The sequence below is a fragment of the Panicum virgatum genome, chromosome 7K, assembly GCF_016808335.1.
Source record: "Panicum virgatum strain AP13 chromosome 7K, P.virgatum_v5, whole genome shotgun sequence".
Classification (NCBI taxonomy): Eukaryota; Viridiplantae; Streptophyta; class Magnoliopsida; order Poales; family Poaceae; genus Panicum; species Panicum virgatum.
The window spans coordinates 19,490,062-19,512,887 of NC_053142.1; the positions used below are offsets into that span (position 1 = coordinate 19,490,062).

Consider the following 22,826-nt stretch of genomic DNA (forward strand, 5'->3'; position numbering starts at 1 on the left):
GAAACCCAAGAGGAAGCTCTGTTCGTCAATGGCAACAATGGGTTTCGTCCATAAGGAGGTCAGGGGTGGAATCAACCACGCCCATACTACCAAGGAGGTAATGGGAATTCAAATTCTTTCAATCCTATCCAGCCTACCTTGAGAGATCTTGTCTACAGCCAAGCGAAGATCAATGAGTCCCTTCAGAAGAAGTTGGCCGGTATAGACAAATCTATGGAGACCGTCCATGCCAAGATGGACGGATTCTCCACTACCATCAAGAACCAGCTGAGTTTCAACAAGATGATTGAGACTCAACTAGCTCAAGTGGCTACTGCCATGCCTCCTGCTATGGAGAACGTTAAGGCGATAACTACACGAGGAGGTAAAACTACTCAAGATCCACCTTATCCTAACCATGTTAACAGGAAGAAGGCAAGCCCGGTGGCAGAAGAACCACCTCGGGAGGAGGAACCCAAGAAGGTTCATGAAGGGAAGACGGCTCCGCATGAATTCTATGATACTCAAGTATTGCCGTTCCCTATGAGGGCAAAGAAGCCAAGTATAGATGAGCAGTTCAGCCGCTTTGTTGAGATGATACAACAAGTGAACATCAACGTACCCTTGGTGGATGCGTTGAAGGTTCCGACCTATGCTCGCTGTATCAAGGACATAATCAACAACAAGCGACTGCTGCCAACTACTGAAGTAATCAAGCTCACTGAGGCATGCAGTGCAGCTATACTTCAACAATTGCCCAAGAAGAAGAAGGATCCAGGATTCCCAACTATCAGATGTTCGATAGGGGCACAGAACTTCGACAAAGCCTTATGTGATTTGGGGGCCAGTGTTACTGTGATGCCAAAGGCGGTATTCGACCAACTCAACTATACAGAGTTGACACCAACAACCATGTAGTTACAATTGGCTGACTCCTCAGTAAGGCACCCAGAAGGAATCGCTGAGGATGTCCCAGTGAGAGTACGGGACTGTTTTGTCCCAATCAACTTTGTGGTACTTGATATGGATAATCAGAAGGAGACTACTCTCATTCTAACTCTCATTCTAGGACGGCCATTTCTCAATACAGTAGATGCACATATTGATGTCAAGGCCGGAGAAATCTGACTTCATATCAATGGTAAAGAGGAGAAATTTGACTTCCGACCCAAGAAGGAGCACTGCTTGATGATCCGAGTCAAATTTGGGCCAAATCCTCAGAAAATCAAAGAAGTCGAAGTCACACCCTCTCAAAAAGTTAGTCTTATACCTTTTATGAAGACACTTATGAAAGAAGATCCAACGAGATCAAGAAGGTCTAAGAAGAAGGGTAAATCAAAGGCTACTATGCCTGCAGATCCTATTCCTGCGCCGACTACGCCATCAAAGAAGAACAAGAAGAAATGGCGCAAGAAGAACAAGACGTCATCGACCGCTACTACTTCTCCAGGTACGGACGAAACGACCTCAACCTGATCAGGTATGGAGAAAGGTCCTGCTTTTTGGACCCTAAACCAAGAGCTAGCTTGGGGGAGGTTCCCTCCCCTAAGTCAATTGTATCCCTTTATTTTCTTTCAATAAAATTTGATAAAAACTTTCAAAAACAAAATAAAAATTTACTATTTTATTTCCATTTTCCATGATGCGCGGTAAGAATGTTTTAACTCCTTATGATAAGTTGAAAGGATGAGTTTTGCTTTGCTCTATCATGTCTGTTGTGCCTAGTTTGAAAATAAGAGTTCTCTTAAGTTTAAATATGTTGGTTATGTAAATATCTTGCCAATGAACCTAAAAGTTTCGTGGGTTGCATATGCTTGATCCAAGTCTAAGTTGTTGTGGGTTCAGATATGGTAAATAAGGTTGTGCAAGTTTGTTCTAGTAATGCTTGAAGTCTGGAGTTGTTTTCAAAAATTTAAAAAGGCAAATTCCCCAGTGATATGCAATGTCCTACCAGAGCCATATGTCATATTCCATGAAAAACCTTACACATATGCTGCTTCATATTCTGTTGAGTTTTGTCAAATTGTGTGACCCTAGTGAGATATTTTTCATGCTTTCTCGATCATAAGCACGTACACGTCCTATCCATGTGCCACATTCCTACATTGGGAATTAGCACATAAATGCTCCATGTCTTGGTGATCTCTCTCGTAGAACATCCCTGAAATAAAATAAAAGTTAGATTATGGTTGCCCCAAAAAGAGAAAAGATGGCATACCAGAAGCATGACCAAAAAAAGAGAAAAAAGGGTAGCCATGTTTCAAAAAAAAAGAAAAAAAGATAAAGAGATAGGGATGATTCGAGAGAGAAAAGCCATTACCTCAAGAAGTAAGCCATATCCATCCATCCATCTATCCATCCACTCATACACTTGTACCTTTTGATCAAGATTGCATGACTTGTTTCTCCATAGATCCTCTCTTTGACTTTACAATATATAGAATACAAGTATGCCCTGTTCTTATCCTACCTTGAGCTCCACAAAGGCTTGTAGTAGTAGGAAAGATCAAAGGCAGATACTGCCCTGGTAAGGAAATACAAGTTGAGTGCCTCGAGAGAATTATCCTGGGAACTTTGCCATGTTTTCAAAAATCTTTCAAAAAGTATCTCCAGATGGATTGCGGATCTATGAGCAAGTAAGTACTACTCTATGTATTGTTCTAACTCTCAACAGCTCAAGACGAGGAGACGGCTAAAAAGCCCCGTGAAGCAGTAAGGTAATTGTGCAAAGGTATGCTAACCGACTTATTTAAGCTTATAGATGAATCTCTTTACTTCAGACCATGACATGACAGGTAAGGTACGAGTCAGTGATTTTCTGATCAACAACCTAATTTGTCCTACTTTGCTCGGGACGATCAAAGGACAGCTTGGGGGATCTTGTTGACGCTCACTAACGATCATTTCCAGGCATCAATTTGATCATAAAATCATGAGTTTGCATTTCTTATACGCATCTTTATCCAATAAAATCCCTAAACCACACTTTATCCTTTAGAAAATGCAAGTTGTGTTTTGGAGCTAATATGCAGTTTGCAAGCACATTTTGGCCCAACATAAAATCATAGAAAATATCAAAGCGACGATTCAGGCTCAAATGGACCAAATGTAGCCCAAGAACCAATCCAAACGAAGTCAAAACAGGCCAACCCCCACGTGGATCAGACAAGGAGGCCCAAGACAGCCTGCCAGAAGAAGACGGGGGCGGTTGGTGGCCCGGGCAGGCCGACCGACCTACCTGGTTGGCCGACCAGGCCCGTGGGCCTCACCGCCTCAACCAGGGCACGTGGCGTCTCCCCATTGGTCCCCTACGTCGGTTATGATGGCTTCACCCTGTGGCTCCCTGTTATAAATACAAGGGGGGTAGAGATTAGAACACACACATCACACCTCACTCACCTCTTGCATAATCTTTAGGCTTAGTGAAGTTTAGAAGAAGTCTACGAGTCATCGAGTCGTCGGAGTTGCTCGAGAGTTCTGGTATGGGTTCATCTTTAGCTCTCTCTTGTAATATTCGGTTGTTTGTAATAGAATTAGACTACGGTTACCGATATCTGCTTGAAATATGTTCTGAGTTGTCGGATATATGCTTCTTGATATGGTTGCGTTATTATTCAATGCTTGTATTGTATGATCGCTCTGTGCTGGAGATGGTTAGCCTTTTATTCGTAGAACTCTATCAACTGCTCCAGTATTCGTATGATTGCTCTAGTGTGATGTCTGTCCATCCGGAGGGTGGGGGCTCCGCGCGGGACACTAGAGTATCCCTTACTAGTGTGGACATGGTGTCTAGATTAGCTAAGTGTTGCTGGATGTCAACTATACCCACGGTTTGTAGAGGTAGCCGGCAGGTGGTAACAGCCCTGTCCGAGCCTGAGTAATCCTCCACGTTCAATATATGGGGTAGGAGGTACATAAATTCGCCGGGGTGTACGGGCTCCTTCCATTGCTTCGATAGCGATCTCCCTGTTGTGTAGTTTAATCTCTGATGAGCTAACCAATGAGAAAGTATAGATATAGTAAGCCTAGCATAGTTGACTCGAGCTCTAACTTCTACCTTGCTCCCAGCATAGAGCATCTTTTATCTTTTATTTACTCAAGAGGGTAGTTTGTATGTGTGTCACACTACCTCCTACTATGTTATTATCTTACCCCTGTTTATGCATGAGAATATCCAATCTCGATAAAATTCACCAACTAGTCTATATCTCTTCACTCACCGCCTTCCCTGCGGAAATATAAATGACACCCCGGTATACTCCTAGGTAAAATGCTACAGCGGTATTCCGTGCGCTTGCGGATTTATTCGTGGTTCATGAAATACTGCCACCCCAAATTGGCGTCTGCGGGCGTCATCGCTGGTGACGTTGGTAGGCGCCAACAACTTGTGCACTAGCAGATGTGCTCTTCTTTGATGCTGGTATCTCAAGGCCAATATTTCGAAGAAACTTTGTCGATGGCAAAACTTGGGCGACAGCTTCAGTAGGAGTCTTTGTTGCTTGACCTTCTTCTGGAGGATCAACCACAATGGCTACCATTTGAGCCTGAATTCATCCAATACAAATATTTTGCATTAGTATCTAGATCATCAGTTTGCTAGAACAGTAAGAGCAGGTTATGAGCCATCATCACATACTAGACATTTAACTTTGCAAAAAATTGTCTTCTCTAAAATATCAATCAGTTCACAAAACAAGAAATAGCCAAAACAGAGCAAATGTTTATTATTTGAATATCAGGTTGTTATATTATTTAATTATCAGGTTGTTACAAAGCTAAAGCTGGGCATCACAGCAAGTTATAAGGATAAAAAATAGGAAACAATATATAATCAAACTGCAGGAATAAGTTGGATGGTTACTATAATTCTGGTTGCACAGTTTGCATTAGTACAATGGCATGATCAATTCATAGTGCAATCTCTAACTTCTCAGGATAAGACATGACTGCATGACTACAGTAAGAAAGGATTACAAAAAATTGCTTTAGGTCTGACCAACCCATTTAATTTTGATAAAGCTAATCAACCACAAAACATGTACTTACAATGGCTTCCTTTACCGGCTCCCTACAACCAGTCTTCCTGCTGCAATGAAATGCCTCGAAAAGATCAACTGCAGTGGGCGGCTCATCTTTATATTTGTCCTGTTTCTGAAATAATATGCAAAAAATTTAGAGTCACAGGATCATGTTCATTACTTGTCCATAGCAAGTTTGCAGTTCAATGTGGAGAACTCCATGTTTAATTGAGCAGAAAAATTGTGGCCAAGGCAGCATAGAAATGAAGACACATGACATATATAAACATACCTAGTCTAGTTCAGCATGCATGCATGAAGCTTTGAATACACTATAATAAAAAGCACTGAATTTTGAAGCCAAACAGCTACAGCCATCAAATCATGCTTACGTTATAAACCCAACTAAATAACCATGAAAAAGTTTGTCCATCTTACCACAGCATAGGCCTGCGCAATGTAACACCTAGAACCTGTCTTGTGAGGGTACTTAAGTTGCTTACGCCTATCTTTGGCCTTTAGACACTTGTCCTATAAGCCATATGTTAGATAGGAAATATTTCCCGTAATGGAAAAAAATAGATAGTAGGAACATTGGACGAAACAGATATGAACAACTAGCAATGATTAGCATACAGTTGCAGATCATCTAAAATGGGTTTTACTATAAACTGTTAGTTCTGAAATTTCAATATAGTTGCTTACAATTCAATGTCTTAAGCTTAACTAGTGTCTCAGTTCAGAGATGGTCAATTGCACTATTTTTTCAAAACAGAGGCATCAGTAGCAAAAAAATATTCAAAGTTCTATTAAGCATACAGAACAACTCAACATAATTGTACCATATTAATTTTCAGGTGCAATGTGTACAAACCACCAAGCAAGTATCATCAAGTTACTACAAATGGTTCAACAGCATGTAACTCCATACCTTATGCTTTGGGTTTGACCACATGGTTACGAGTGCTTTCCACTGTTCATCAGTCATACTGTTCATTGGAGATGTTGTCCTCACTTGGTTAGCTGGTACACCATCAAAGTTCTTTCTTTAACTTGTGCCTCATTTGACGCTGCCCACACTTCAGCAGATCAGTACATGCAGATTTCACAGCATTGTTGTTTGTGTCCATGGTAAATTTAACCTAGTGAAGAGCATGTGCATCAGAAAAGAGGCATTCAAACAATTTTTTCATCATTGAAACAACTAAAAATTTAAGTCAGTTACATTATTAGAAAAGAATATTTACTTACAGCAACTTTGCCCATGTAGTTTTTAAGAGGAGCCTCATCTTTCTTGTACTCCTTCCAGTGTGTGTAGATTGGTATATGTTGTCTCAGTATAATACCACCCTCAGATGCAATGCCGCTTGCATGGGTACCTCTGGCCTTCTCTTCCCCTCAGCAATGACCACTGGAATCTTATTGTTCAAAACTCTACACATCCTTTCCAGATCTTTGCCCATACTTCGTCCCCTACTGCGCTGATTTTCCATGGAACTAGGCTCACCTGAAAATAATAAGCATTTGCACAGTTCATGCACACATCATAAGCAATCATAGATGTGAACCATATTGCTGTCAGTTCTTACCTTCATTGCACATCTGTTCCTGTTCACCAACTTGTGCAGGCAGTGTATCTTGCTGATCACTTGTAGTTGTGTCAAGGAGACCTTCCTCAATTGACGTCAGTTCCCTTATCCTCTGCCTAGTCATTCTAGCAGATTGCTCTTGTTCCACAGGTCCCACAGAGATCCTCTTCGAGCCTCTTGCTCCTCCAGTACTCATGACTGTGTTGACTGTCATCTGATTGACATAATTCATACAAAATTAGCTGCATTTTGCTACCAAAAGGATCATGCTCAAAATGGTTTCATACAAACAGATTTATGTGCATACTAGTGAATACTAACCAAAGGATCGTACTCAAAAGGTAAATACTAACCATGCATGGTGGTGAGACAAAGCATAAAAGGTTAAGGGAAGAGCAAATTTTACTTTTAACATTGGTAAAAGTAAGTGGCTGGAAATTACTTACTGCTGGAAATATAGTAAAAGGTTAAGGTGTCGTCCAGATTAACATGTAAGGTGCTGGAAATAACATTGTTAAAAGTAAACTAACCATGTACTAACTGCTACAAATTGTACTTACTGCTGGAAATTACATTGGTAAATACTAACCATGTTAAACTAGTGAATACTTACTGGCTAAATTTTACTTATTGGTAAAAGGTTAAGGGAAGAGCAAATCGTACTCAAAAGGTAAATACTAACCATGCACAACACCTAAACTATATTTACAGAGACAGTTTAGTGAAAGACAAACTATATTTCTGAATCAAACCATCAAAATTGCTTATGGCATAGCACAGAAATGACTAATAACACTAAAGAGATGCAATAAATAAATGAAAAGTATCTGATTGAAAATACCTTATCAACCACATCATCATCTGTGCCCTCCGTTTCTTGGGGTTCATACAAAGAAACCAGAGTCTTCACGAGCTGCAACCTTTTTCTTTGCACTCGAACTGTTGACAATTGAAGCCAATGTAGTAACCCCAAGACTGCGCAGCATCTGGTTGTTCCTCATCATTGTCTGAGCCCTCTGTCTTTCATATTCTGTGAGTGGTGCCTCTGCCTCTGTACATGCATAGAAAAACTTAATCATGACCTTAGGTATTTCAGATCAAGCAGCAGGTATAATGTTGCACTTGAAAAGTAAACTTAGGGCATAAATTTCAGTAGCAATTAGCAAGCACCAGTATTAGACATAAGAAATAATCTATGCATCAGTAGCAATTAGCAAAAGAACTAATCCATGCACCAGTATCAGCATGGCCAGATTAGACATAAAAAACTGCTGCTGCTTCAGGCTTGTGATGCTGAAAGGCAGCTCCGGTTTTTACTGCTACGCCATCCTCCAGCACCCCAGCGGCTGGCCTGCTCTCAGCATCGCTGAGGCTCGGCTCGCCTTCAAGCTCAACCCGGCCAAGTACAAGCAGGCCGTCCTGCTGGTTCACCCCATCGAGCCACAGTTCAAGGGAGAGGTACTACTTGAACAAGTTAAAGTTTCAGACTGAGACAGAGAGCCATGAGCCTGCAACTCTCTAAATTTTTGTTCAGGTGGATGACAAGTACGAGTACTCGCTGGACAATAAGGACGACGTCGTTCATGGATGGATCAGCAGCAGGCACCCCAACCCCATGGGCTTCTGGGTCATCACTCCAAGCAACGAGTTCAAGAGCGGAGGCCCCATGAAGCGGGAGCTCACCTCCCATGTTCCGGATCAAGGAAGAAGCCCGTCAATCCCCAGCAAACCCTAACATCTATTTCCCCTAATTGATCCTTGAACTAGCAAACCCTAGCATCGATTTCGCCAAATTAATCCCCAAACCAGCAAACCCTAGCAACAATCAATCCTCGAATCCAGAACAAATCCAAGTGGAGCGGGGTATGTAATAGAGGGAGTAGCTATAAATGACTTATAATACTAGTTATTAGTCTTTTTTACTGCCGCTTCCTTATGGCATGATGTCCCAATTATTCAAGCCAATCATGACAGTAAATCTATACATAATTGAATAAGAATGAGCTTGAAATGATGACAAATAGTATAATGAACTACAGTAGTTTAAAAAGTCATGATATTTTGCATAAATTTTTGCATAAGACTTGTGGTCAAACTTGAAGTCAAACAAATTATAATGTGGTGTGTACTATATAAGACTAGTGGTCAAACTTGAAGTCTACTATAGCATTCATTCTTTGATGATGCCTTACGAGCTGGCTTGAGTTCAAGTTAATCATACATGATTTGTGGAAGGTGGAATAATATGCAAATAATTAGAAAGAGAAATACAAAAAGAAGGATACATATATTTAAGATTCTCTTTTGTAACACATTTTTAAGCTCTAGTAACACTTAAATTTGTGGTATAAACACCAAAATATTGATTGCAACACATGTTTTACCTGTTGTAACATGTTTAAATTTTAAATAATTATTCATTTTACACGTGCATATTACATATAATGTTACCATGAAATTTCCAAAGTGAACCCAATAAATTGGAAAATCACAGAAACCATTAATTTTAATAATCATAGCAAGCTGCATTAATTGTAGGAAGTTTACAAACGTAGTACTTGTTCACATGATGCGATATATAATATAGTTCTAGTGAGTAAATGTACAATAGTTAAGAGTACAAGCCCATACTACTGGGAAAACAAAATTTAAACAAAATATATCTCTAGTATTCTTAAACTCCACTGCCACTTTATCCATTTTTGTACGCGTCGACATAAGAATTCAGCTGCTGATCAATTTTGGCCTGCATATAGAAATCAAGTTGCAGCATTACATAGATCCAACACACACAAATACTAGTAAATATTGAATATGAACTCTCTATGATAAATTGAAATACTGAGAAATTGATGCACGTAGGTATTGATAATATATTAAAAAGTAAACAAATAAACTTCTTCAGGGGACAACTCAGAAACACGGATACGTCACTGCAGTCCCGTATCCCGTGTCGGAGACGTATCCGATACGGATACGCCTGGGATATGGCCGGGATACGTATCCGCGGCATGTCCGCGTATCCCAAGTTATGTGGGCCGGAAACTTAACAATGGAGACGTCTCGGTCTAGTCGATACGGCCCAGCAGCCCAGTCGCCGTCCTCCTCCCCGTCGCCCTAAGCCTCGCCTCGCCGTTCGCGTCCCAGATCGACGCCGCCGCTCCCGCGTCGCCCTTCGCCTCCCAGATCGATGCGGACAAGCCGGCGCTCGCGTCGCCCTTCGCCTCCCAGATTGGGCCCCCTCCTCGGCCGCCGACTCGCGCTCCTCCTCGCGCCACCGTCAGCTCGCCGCCCGCCGGCGACGAGTACCGCCCCTGCGATGTGGATCCAGCTCCGGTGAGTTATCCTATCCCCTTCCCCAATCTCGATCTCCTCTTCTTCTTGAGTCCCCGCGCCGCCCGCCGTCAGTGCCTTGCGCCGGCTGCCGCGGCTCCCGCGGGGCCACGCTCGGGTCGCCGCCTCGCTCCTCCTACCGTGGCTCCCGTGCGCCATGCTCAGGGGCGTCCGCGTGGGCTGTGCGGCTGCGCCGCTGCGGCACCTCCCAGGCTTCCCGACCGCCGCGCACGGGTCGCCTCCGCCCCGCTGCTTCCGTCGCCGCCGCGCCCCGTCGTCCTGTGCGCGGGTCACCTACCAGGGGTAGCAGGAGAGGGAGGAATTGAGGTAGAGGAGAGAGGGGCAGCAGGGAGCGAGAGGGATCGGGGCAGAGGAGAGCTCGTATGAGAGAGCAAAGGCGGAGGATGCGATGCGGCTGTGGCAGTCACCAAATGAGTGGACGAGAGGGCACTTGTGGGCTGTGGCTGTGGCATGTGGGTAAGCGTCACTTGATTTTTTTTGTTTCTTTTTTTTTCTCCAACAAAGCGGTGGGCGGCTCCTACAAGCGATGAACTTTGAGGAGTGGATCCCACATAAAATGATGATCTTCTATGATAACAGTCTATTGCAAGGTAATTTACTACTTTGATATGTGCCATTATTTATTTATTTAAAAAAAAGTAAAACGTATCCGCGTATCGGGTTTTTTAGAAAATTGCCGTATCCGCGTATCCGTATCCTTCCGATACCGATACACGTATCCGTATCCGTGCTGCATAGGGGGACAAAGTTCAGTATTTCAAATGATCACTATCCTAATTCGCAAGCTAGTTTTCCAACAACAGTTTACTGTCGTTTCAACGAAAAAATTGCTATCAACTGAATCCTGTCACTTACCGATAACTAAATATGCAATGCTTTCAATCACTCCACGAACATAATAAGAAAATTGGTCTGTGGATTTTGTTGGATACATGATCTGCTTGGCAAAACAAAATGTATAATGGTTTGTTCAATTAGCTGGAATCAGCAATGGACAATAAGCAATCAGAGTGGCCTTATTGCTAGTTTGGAGGACAAAACATGAAAAAACATAAATAAATTGATAAAACAGTAATATCCAGGAATAAAATTCTAATCTCGCTTTGACATTTCAACAAACAAATCATGGGCAAAGTCAATTAAGATGCAATTTAGTCATAATAGAAGTAACACGTAGTATCACTAGGCTTTCTTCCTGCCTTACAATAATCTATCTTGGAGCAAATTAATTACTTAAATCAGGAGCCTTAGTCCAGCTAAGCCGTGGGGTTGAGAACTTACACTTCTGATTTGGAGGCAATATTGGGCTCCATGCGGCACCTGTTGCAGACCAAGGGTGGCGCAGGTTTTAGATTACATAGTGCAAACCATTTGTTACTGCAATTTGCAACCTGACCAGCGAGGAAAGATGTAGTTCATTGATTCATAAAGAAGGGACATCTAATTTTGACCTTGAAATGCTTCTGCATATCACAGTGAGGAGGCAGCAGCAGCCTAAGTAATTAATCTTGTGTTTCCCCTAATAGACTAAAAAATACTAACTCCTGTGGATTAGTTAAAGCATTACAACATTTATTCATGCCGGGTAAGCAATTCTTACTCTATGTTTCAACAAAGTACAGATGCTTAACCACACCTAACAATTCACTTCTACAACCATTTGTCCTACAAGGTAACAAAACTGGTCTAAACAAACAAGAGTGATATCACCGATACTCATATATGCCAGCTGCATGGTTAATCAACACTGTACCACAATCACATGTCATCTAAGAAATCCTTAGTCTATGTTTTAACCAAGTATAGATGCTGGACTATTCACTACAGTTCATGACCAAAACCTACAAATTTCCAAGAACTGAATCTAAATAAACAAGATTGTTATCACCACTACTCATACCGTGGACCTGCTGCGGCGTCGAGGCAGCCCCTGGGCCTGCTGCAACATCCCGTGGACCTGCGGCCGGGGGGGCTGGACCTGCAGCGGCGGCGGCGCCCCCTGCACCTGCGGCGTCGGGTCCCTGGACCTCCGAGAGGACTGCGTGGGCGCCGGGTGTCGGGTCGTGGGAGAAGGCTCAAGAATGCGGCGGCGGCCCCCTGCACCGCAGTGACGGCGGGGTGGGCGCCGGGGCCAAGTCGTCGGGAGGGGAGGCGGGGGCGGAGGATTGAGGAGGCAACCGTCGAGGGATATATGGTCGTGGTGATCTATTCACCGCTGCCCAAGAGAGCAGATGAGCCACGCACGCAGGCCAAATCTGCTTCGGCACGGGCGCACGACCCATTAGGATTAGTTTTTTTTTCATTTGCCGAATTTTCTTTCTTTCATTTTTTGATGGGCTTTCTTTCATTTTTTATTCACTGGCAAACCGCAAGTCCTCCAAAACAGATATTGTGTCATATTCATTTTCGTGCAAAACAGGATTTTAACAAAGAAAGTCAGCAGTTCGAAAGGTGATTGTCCAAATGAATTAAAAACTGAACCATTCCTTTTTATATTTAAAAATCTGAAACATTTTTTTTGTTTTGGAACATCTGCTCAAACAATTTCTTCTTTAAAACATTTTATCTTGTTCTCGGAACATCTGGAATACCGCGGGAGACAATCGCGTGCGCCGAAGAGGTAGGGGCCAGCAAGAATCCTCAATCACTAATTTTTGGGAATCCTCAATTACAAATTTTAAGTAAGGGAAAAAATAAAAAACCACAAAGCTATAATTATTTTGACCTTCCCAACACATCAGGACACGTAGCCACACTAATGCCCTTAAGAATATACTAAGTACCATAATTTTCTATGTCTCACCATAATTCAGCTGGGCTTGTTAGTAAATTACGCTGCATCGAGCCACGTGCGAGCCAAGCAGGCTAACGAGCTGCGCGCCTTTTGTCTAGCCCTAATGCCAAGGAGGACATGTTGGATGGGGTGTAGTGGAGTAGTGCCAAAAACTAAGTCTTTTTTATTACTAATACTTCTATTTTTGTAATTTCTTCAACATTCTCAATTGTCTAGTCGTGATGCTATCTAGTATCATCACATTCATGGCACTTAGTGAATGGAAAAAATTCGAAGTGATTCTTTGTAACATTTAAATGTAACATTATTTTGTATGTGTTACTAAATACTACTAACTTTGTAACATTTTGGATGTAACATTACTTTTGTGTTACTATAAATATTTTTTGTAACACAATTTTATAGAACATGTGCTATGTGTTACAACACTCATCTGTAACACATAGTTTTGTGTTACTGTTAAACTTCTCTGTAACACAATGATGAATGTGTTACAAGAGTGTGTTACAATATCCATGTTCTGTAGTAGTGATGTGTCCTTTTTTTTACAGGAGGCGTGCGACTTTGTGGAGTGGATGGATGAGGAATGGCCTAATAGGGTTTAGGATGGAATGAAGGTACTTTGGAAGATTCTGTGCAGCTATAAGAGAGCTGAAGAAAAAACAAAGATGGAACTTCATGCTGCCATTATGGAAAGGAATGAGACCATGGCAGCCAAGGATGACGTGAAGGAGACCATCCCCCAGGAAAAACAGGAAAAGCAGCAGCTAATGGCCATGTTTGAAAGGATGGTGAAAGTAGCTGCCGAGGAAAAGCAGCAGCAGATGGCATGGTATGAAAGGATGGCTGAACAAGATGCCTTGGACAAGAAGAAGATGACTGTGCTCCTGTACGGAGCAATAGGAGTCATTTTAGTGATGTTTCTTGCTGTGGTCTTCAAGTGAAAATGTTAGGCTTCTTTTGCTATTTTGGAAGGCAAGTGATGCCTACTATTGAACTTATGTAATGGTTGTGCCTGCTGGGAATTTATGTAAACTTTGACCAGATAAGCTATTTATGTAAGGTTGTGTCTAGCTACTTGGAACCTTGTTAATTTGTGCTATGGTGCTGAAACATGTCATGTTCATTTGTGTTATGGTGCTGGAACAGATGTGACTTATTTTTAATTGATAGATGAGGCTCCCAGGAACATGACATATGTTCTTGTGACTACAAATTTTTGTTCTTGTGACTGCAATTTAACAGAACATGTACCTACAACATGCTGCAATTCTTGTGACTAGAAATTAGAACATGTACCTGGAACATGCTGCAATTCTTGTGACTAGAAATTGACCCAAAATCAATTGCTATTACTAGATCAGATTTGGCATATAAGTTTGGAGTAGTCACAGCTCACATAGTTCTTGTGACTGGGAATGAAGGATTACAAAAAATAACCATATAGGTTCCATTCTCATGCGAATCAAGGATTAGAAGAAAATAAATATAAGTGAGTTCACCGCTCACATAGTTACAATATTGAGTTGACAGCTAACAAAACAACAAGCTACTAGCCATCGCTATCCTCATCCTCATCGAGAGGGATTGTTGGGCCTTCATTATCACTGATATATTGCCATCCAGTTTCATCCTCATCGCTTGAGTAAAGTTCTTCCATTTCTTCTTGACCTTGTGCTCGCAGCTCATCAATTACACTTGCATCAACATGAAGACAATCTTCGTTGTCCAGATTTTCACTGTCCAAATTTCCTTCATTGAGTCTGACCTGAAAACCTTCACATGTATCATCTTGGTAAGACAGACCTGAGCCACCAGATCTCTCATCATTGTCATTTTCAGGCGACTACATAGGCGTCTTATGAGTAAATTTTTGAACAACGCTCCAGCCTTCAGCATTTTTTGCGGTGTCTTTCAAATAGAAAATCTTTGTTGCCTGTGTTGCCAGAATAAAAGGGTCATCCTTGTACCAGCAATTGGCACAGTTGATGCTTCTAAAAAAGCCATCATCCTTCATTCTAGAACTTTTGGCATTAGTATCATACCAATCACATCGGAAGAGAACCACTGTCCGGCTGTTGCTTAAATCTGAGTTGTACTGCAGCTCAATTATTTATTTGAAGGAACCATAAAACTCAATAGGATCTCCATCATGTGTACCCTCTGTCATTACTCCACTATTCTGTGTTTTTCTATTTTTGTCACGGTCGGTAGTGTGGAATCGAATGCCATCAACAAGACATCCTGAAAATTTTCGAACTCGCAGATCCTGATCACATGACAATGCATATAGGCCATCAGGGACCTCGTCCCCCTTCATGAAAAGTAGTTTAGCAATTTGTACAATTAGATACCCAACATCAAGAGGGGAAAATATAGACTGAACTAAAATACAATTGAAAATGGCATGAATGCAAACTTTTGATTGAATACTCACATGCTTCTTAAACCAGGAGGAAAATTGCTTCTCAAGGGTTTTTTTAACATCAAGAATTCCTTTTTCCACAAACTCTTTCCTGCATATCCTGCATACCTTGGTTAATTCAAACATCAGAGCTACTAATTAAGAAGCTATATTAAAAATTGCTAAGCATGGAAGGGCTGACATACTCGATATATGGCTCCACCTCTGGACAATTATTCAACACAAACCAAACCATCTTCTCATAGTCATGTTTGAGGTATGTGACCCTAGAGGCTCCAAGTAAGTCAACTCCATGCTGAAAAATAGATAGGTCGCCTCTACTCAAATCGACACGCTCTCTGTTCCTTCCTTCCCGATTGTGTCATGTGTCAAGATCATCAAAGTGCCATGAGCAAGCATGCAAGCACTCATTAGCAGCATATGCTTCTGCAATGGATCCTTCAGGTCTTGCCATGCTCCTCACAAAACGCTTCAAGGTATACAACCTTCTTTCAACCGGGTACATCCATCCATATTGAACTGGACCTCTAAGGAGTGCCTCATCAGGCAAATGAACAGCCAAGTGTAACATGACATTGAAGAAAGAAGGAGAAAATATTTTCTCAAGCTTGCACAGAATGATTGGGATTTTAGCTTTCATTCTATGCAAAACATCTACCTTCAGAGTTTTAGAACATAATTGCTGAAAGAATTTAGCTAATTCTGCAAGTGCTTCATAGATGTCCTTATGCATGATTCCTCTGATAGCAACAGGTAAAATCCTTTGGAGTAGTATATGGCATCAGTAGTAATGTGTGTTGCTATGTTCGAAGCAAATCCATCAGGGAATTTCACACTTATAAAATCACAAAAAGCTTGCTTTTGGGCTTTATCCATTGTATAGGGGGCATGTGGAACACTGTATGATTTTCCATCATACCTCAAGTGTAATTTTTTTCTTATGCCCATATCGTCCAAATCAAGCCTAGCATTGATATTGTCCTTTGACTTCCCAACCAGGCCGAGAAATGTAGCAAGAATGTAGTCACATATATTTTTTTCAATATGCATTACATCAAGATTGTGCCGTAGCTTCAAACTAGTCCAATACGGCAAATCAAACAAACAAGACCTTCGCTTCCAGCATTGATCATCTTCTCCCCGCTTTCTCTTCTTGCTTTGAGGATGCTTTCCTGGCCTAACATCCTTGACCCTCTCCAATTGTTGCATAAACTCTTCCAAAGTAAAATCCTCTAGTTTGCCACGTTCTTCAACCTGACCATCAAAACATTTCTTTCTCCTCCATAGATGGTCTGTAGGAAGGAAACGTCGATGGCCAATATAACATATCTTATTCCTTATTCTTCTAGAGCAAGGATTTTTGTCACAACGAACACATGCATAATAACCTCTTGTGACTCTGCCTGGCAATGTACTCAAAGCTGGATAATCATGAATACACCATATGACTGCAGCATGTAGGTCAAAAGTTTTTCTACTAACAGTGTCGAAGGTACTGACACCTTTCCAAAGCCCTAGCAACTCTTCAACTAGTGGCTCCAAAAAGACATCAAAATCCTTTCCAGGGATGAGTAGGCTCATCATGAAGTTTGATTGTTCCATACATACCCATGGAGGAAAGTTATAGGGCACAAGAAATACCGGCCACATGCTATATGTGGCGTTCATTTTGCCAAATGGATTGAAACCATCCGTAGCAAGGCCCAACCTGATGTTTCTTGGATCCTCAGCAAACCACTCATATTTTTTTATCAAAGTCCTTCCATGCCTCACCATCAGCTAGATGACTAAGCTCATTATCTACTGGTTTTCTCTTCAGCTTGTGCCATTGTAGCTTCTCAGCTATTTTCTTGGAAGGAAACATCCTCTTCAGCCTTGGAATCAACAGAAAATGTCGCAACACCTTTTGAGGGATCTTTTTCTTTGCATCATTATCTTTCCATCTTGATTCATCACAAACTAGGCAATTATCTTTGTTTGCATGTTCCTTCCGAAACAAAACACAATTATTGGGGAACACATGGATTGAATCATATCCGAGTCCCAATGCACGAATTAGTTTCTTGGCTTCATGAAAAGATGCAGGAAGAGAGCAATTGGGAAATGCCGATGATAACAACTTTAGAATTGCATTGAATGCAACATTGCTTATTTGATAGAATGATTTGATGTGAAGTAACCTCACCACAAAAGAAAATCTTGTACTAGCTGCACCGGGGTAAAGTTCCTTTTTCATCTCTTCTAATACAGATGCAAACAAAGATTTTCCTTCTTCTTGTTCAGCTGTGTACAACTCCTCTAGCATATCAGGAAATCTATCATCATCTTGTTCCTCCTCCTCATTCATACCAATATTTTCATTAGCGTTCTCATTGAAACCAATATGTTCACCCATATGATCTGCATTTTCATTAATTCTGCCATCCGGTGCTTCTCCATGTAGTATCCACTTATTGTATGTGCTGGACATGCCATGAATATAAGTGGTCCTCCACAACTCCTTTATGCCTATGAACCTGATTCAAGCACTTACGACAAGGACAAAGTATCTCTTTGTTCTCCTCAAATCTTTCTGAAACAAACTTCATGAACTCATCAACCCCATCCAAATGTGGCTTGCTAAATAGCCTTGAATTGATCCAACTTCTGTCCATCTGCATATAACTGAAATAAGCACTAATTATATTAAAATAAATGATGATAGAAGCATTGACACAAAAAGGAACTTGTAGTAAAGACACATCAGCACAGATTTTAGGAACATCAAGATGGATGACATATATATCAACTATTCTATTTAAAAGACTGATTAGGAACAACAAAAAATCAGAAAGTTGATTGTCTACAAAGGATATTCACATATGTTCATTTTTGTCGAGGAACAATTTATATACATTCATGAATTGTTCGGTATGCACAAATCGAGTTACCACACGATGGTTTGACAAGTTTATATATATGTGACAGAATTCTCCAGCAAGTACATGTAAGTGGCTGGCCAGGACAAAAATAAAACAACCAGGTTGGTTAAAATCCTTGCTGGGATTTTCCTTTCTACAACACCTCAAGGAATTCTCTCACTGCTACAACGTGATGAACAATTTACCTTGCACGGATCAATCCTAGATCATCATCCTCTCTGGAAATTAAACCAACATACTATGCCAATCTGCATGCTATGCCAATAATCTCTCTCTCTCTAATCTCTAAAAGTAATCAGCAGTTTTTAGAATTGGGAGGAAAAGAGTACGCCGGAGGTGAAAGTTGGCGAACGGACCTGGAACTTGGGCTTGGGAAAGTCGGTGGATTCGTGATAGGCAGAGGTAGTTGTCTAGTTGATCCAGCGCAGCCGGCAGCTCTTGCCGCACCTCTGGAGGCCCGCGAGCTTGGGCACGGAGCTCCAGCAGCCAACGCCGTAGCGGATGATGTGCCTGTAGAGCTTGTCGTCCTCCTCGGGCGACCAGAGTCCCTTGCGCAGCTTGTGCTGCACGCCGCCACGGCGGCGGAGACGGCGGCGCCCGCGTGGGATCTACGCTGGGCAGACGCGCCGCCAAAGCAGGCGGACGGCAGCACACAGGCGGCGGCTGCCTGCCCTTGCCGGAAACAGCGCTGCGCACGGGCGCCGCCGCTGCAGGCGAACAGCGGCGCACAGGCAGAACGGCGGCGCCTACCTACCCTCGCGACAGGACGGACGGGACTGCGACGGAGTATAACAATATTATATATAAATTAATTACCTATCTAATTTAACAAATTGTAACTAGCCTAGTGGTTTCACCTGGACTTGACTAGGAAGAGATCACCAGTTCTAGACTTGTTCCAGCAAGTCCAATTTTTTTTTTTGCTGCCGAACCGCTGCTCCTTTGTTCATGGGCCCAGGTGCAGCTATGGGCCGGCTTCTTTGTTCAGCTCAGCCCAAATCGGGAGGCCCACGACAACGAGTTCGGAATGCATCCAAGGCGCGGATTAAAATGAGCCCGTGAATAAGGAATATTTGACTAAATAAAAGAAAAACCCCCTCAAAAAAATAAAAGAAAGATGTGAATGGTATGTGGTTGGATTAACTCAATTTTTTTAAAATAATTTTTACGACGAATCAATAGTATAGTTTTGTCATAAATCTTGTGACGCTTATTGGTTAAGCTTTTATGACGAAATGTGATTCGTCACAATCTAGAGTTGTGTACATTTGTGACGATTTCTAGTTGGTCTTAACGACGAACACAACCTATTTGTCACTAAACCATACTTCCTAATAAAAAACATCACAAAATCAGTATATTAACCACGAATACATCCGACATCGCAAGGTTTTCGTCACAGAAGCCCACATGTGTTGTAGTGTGCCCAAGGTCGACGGCGTCGTCGGAGTGGGGCGAGCGCCTAGAGTGGGACGACAAACCTCCACGCATCATGCCGAGGTAGTGGAAATGGCAAGGACACCGATGGTCCTGCAAATGTCGATTTAAAGGAGTTTGTGGCTTCCACGAGAAGTCAACCGATTTGAATAAATGAGTTTGTGGCTTCCACGAGAAGTCAACCCACGCCGGAGAACAGCAACTGAGCCGGCAACCGGCTGCGGCCGTACTTGGGATCTGAATCGTCAGCCGTCGATGGGCAGATAAATGGCCACGAGGAATCGGGCTGGACTAGAAAAAAGGCCCACGGTAGGTTTCCGGCCCATTTAACCCAACGGGCAACCGTCTACATATTGACCGCTTAAACTTTCAAGTAATTTGAAAAGTATGTTTAAATTGAACTACGTGTCCCTCCAATAGAACCCATAAAATATCAGAAAAATTATAATCAGGATCATACATAGCAGCATAAACCAAGTGCTACATATGGAATGAATATTCAATTGGTTGGTATGGATAATTCAAACATCTATGTCTAAGGAACTACAAAAAAAATTAATAAAATTAAAAATTTGTTAGAAAATCGTACAAACTAATACAGCAACATAATGTAGGTTCATAATATTGTAAAAAAAAAAGCAAGTGGTTTTGACAAAGTTGGGTCATACATTGTTCAAAAATGGGTACATCACCCACATGGTTACCTAGAACTCAACACCAAGTTTCAAGTTTCCATAGCACAACAATACATGTGAACTCATATACACTTCAAATTTGGACACAATGTCGTATTTACCTTACAAATGCTAAATATGAGCTTATATTTGCATTTTTTTTATGAAAATTGTGTTGTTTCTTTTAAGAACTTATGCGTACTAAACTACGCGATATGTACAAGATCTAAATAATAGTACATAACTTTGGGATAACACAAATTAATGGAAAAAAGGTGATTTAATATAAAATTTCGAAAAAGAATCATCAAATTTTGAGTTAGTATGAGGGAGAAATACCAGTTACAAGTTTTTATTAAGGATTGAAAAGAGAAATATGGACTACATACGACCACTTTTGGATTTGAGCCAATCGCGCGCACCATTCATCCGGGATTCAATTCGAACCGACACGTGGGGTCCACTGGTCAGTGGGGCATCCGGTCCGAAATTTTTGATGGGCGTCAAATACGTCGTCGAAGCCGAAAAAATTTCCTTGAAATGACCCTTCTACCCTCAACCAAAAGGCACGCCGCTGCCCCATCTCTCAAGGGTATTTGTGACAATCTTCCCCCGCGCACTATATCAATTGCCCCTTGAATCAGTCCCCGCCTCCATCTCACACCTCTCCCCCATTCCCCTCCACCGAAGGCCACCGCGACGGAGCTTCCACTGCCTCTGCACTAGATCTGCTTCCCCATCATCCACTCCCTCTGCACCGGAGCTGCTTCCCCGTCGGCCACTACCTCCGCACCGGAGCTGCTCCCCCGTCGGCCACTACCTCCGCACCAGATCTGCTTCACGGTCGGCCAGTACCTGTTCATTGGATCTGCTTCCCCGTCAGCCACTACCTCCGCACCGGAGCTGCTCCCTCAGTAGGCCAATACCTTCGACGAGCAGCTACCCCGACGATTGACCATGGTCGGTCCAGGTATGCAAAACCCATCCTCTTTGCACAATCCTTCCCCTCGTCCTCCTCCTCTATGGAGCCTATAGTGGGTTTGTATTCGCCCTCGTGTCAGCAACCGACCAGCCACCAATCACCAGCCAGCCAGAAGTATTTTTGTCTCACAACAATTCTGTACTAGCCACCAGGCACAGCCTGCCGAACAAGATCAGGACACACACACAGAGAGAGGGGGGAGTAAGAAAAAGTAACACTTATTCTATATTGGCACCTTTTGCTATGGATTACTGTATGGTCTGGTCTCACAGTGTTTCTACACTCTGGACTGCTTTTCAACAAATTTGTGGTTGCTCTGCTCTGAACGTAGGTTACTAACACTTAAAATCTATTTTGCACATTTAAGAACCGTCTTGTGAATACAAAATGCAACGGAATGCCAACATCAGGGAAAACAACAGAATATTTGAGGAGCTTGGCCTTAGTGGTCTGGCATCAACTCTTAGTTCGTTGCCAACAAAAAAAGCAACTTCAAAGGGGGGAGATTCAGGCACCAAGGGGAAGAGCTCTGGCAATAATACTTGGTAGGGTGAAGGGTCTAATTTATCAGATTATATCCCTGAACATGAGGAGCCTGATGATGCAGATGACGATACAGACTTAGAAGAGGAGGCGACATCCCTAGCAAATGAGGTGCATTTTCTATCTTGGCTTAGGGGCGAGATGCGGGATTACATATTTCCAATGCCTATAGAAGCTGACTATTGCGTGGAGTACATATCTACAATACATAATACTGCTTCTGAGTTATTCGTTTAAACAACTATTTTTTAATTCAACAGGGCCCTATACGAACTCGGCATACGGAGATGTCTGAAAAGACGAAGAAAAGACTTGCTGTCATGGCTCCTGGAGGCAGACAATCGAAGAGGGTTAGGTCAATCCCACCATCACAAGTTGTTAATGCAGGCTCATCAACGATACTGAATAGGCTGAAGACAACAGGAGCACCTGAATAGCATGTGTCTGAAAACATATCACCAATGGCAGCAAACAGTACCGGTTGTGACAGTGCTCAGGCAGAATCGACACTAGTTGCAGAAAATTGGGACTGGTCATATGCATATGATGGCGCCCTGGACAAAGATGAGACCGAGGGCATTCCCATCCCCGAAGATGATCCCATATCCGAAGGTTGGTTCTTATGTTACCCTCAAGACTGTTGCACTAATGTTTGTATACTTGTGTCAATAATGTGAATTTGAATTGCAGTACCTACACAAAGAGGTGGCCCGAGGAAGGCGTGGGAAGCAACCAGGGGAGTTATGCTTGACAGGATGACAAAAGCTATGGGGAGAAGGTTGCCCATAACTATTGTTGAGGGGAACCTAAGGCCGCATGATCCGTTGCAAGCTGCCAAGTTTGCATCAGAGGCTGGTGTTATTGTTAGGGGTCAAGTTCCTATCTTGACCCATTGGAAAGAATACAAGCAACATACAGAACATTTTGATGGCTTTGTGGGAAAGCTATCTGTGAGTGACTATCTGCTAGTTGCTCTTTTACATTGAACTCTTATATGGCCCTCATGTAACTAGGATGTCAATTAATCACCAGGGAAGGTTAGCAATTGACCCAAGCCACAAGCCAACAAAAGATGCTTGTGTCAGTGTATTCCAATCAGCCATACGGCAG

The 22,826-nt window shown here is 42.3% G+C and overlaps 1 protein-coding gene and 1 pseudogene across 1 annotated transcript; both read right to left on the minus strand.

Moving 5' to 3' along the window:
• Positions 1–4,236: 4,236 nt before the first annotated feature.
• Positions 4,237–12,180, minus strand: LOC120640450 (annotated as a pseudogene).
• A 2,418-nt stretch (positions 12,181–14,598) lies between these two features.
• On the minus strand, positions 14,599–17,027 carry LOC120640451. The gene is made up of 3 exons (XM_039916289.1): positions 15,345–17,027; positions 15,172–15,259; positions 14,599–15,048 (listed from the first exon to the last, which is right to left on the minus strand). The coding sequence occupies exon 1, from the start codon at positions 16,933–16,935 to the stop codon at positions 15,856–15,858; it is 1,080 nt and encodes a 359-aa protein (XP_039772223.1). The 5' UTR covers positions 16,936–17,027; the 3' UTR covers positions 14,599–15,048; positions 15,172–15,259; positions 15,345–15,855.
• Between the last annotated feature and the right edge of the window lie 5,799 nt (positions 17,028–22,826).

Bases quoted from the DNA above. Each gene is read 5' to 3' on its own strand.
- LOC120640451 (XM_039916289.1), bottom strand. From the start codon at position 16,935: ATGGTGAGGCATGGAAGGACTTTGATAAAAAAATATGAGTGGTTTGCT.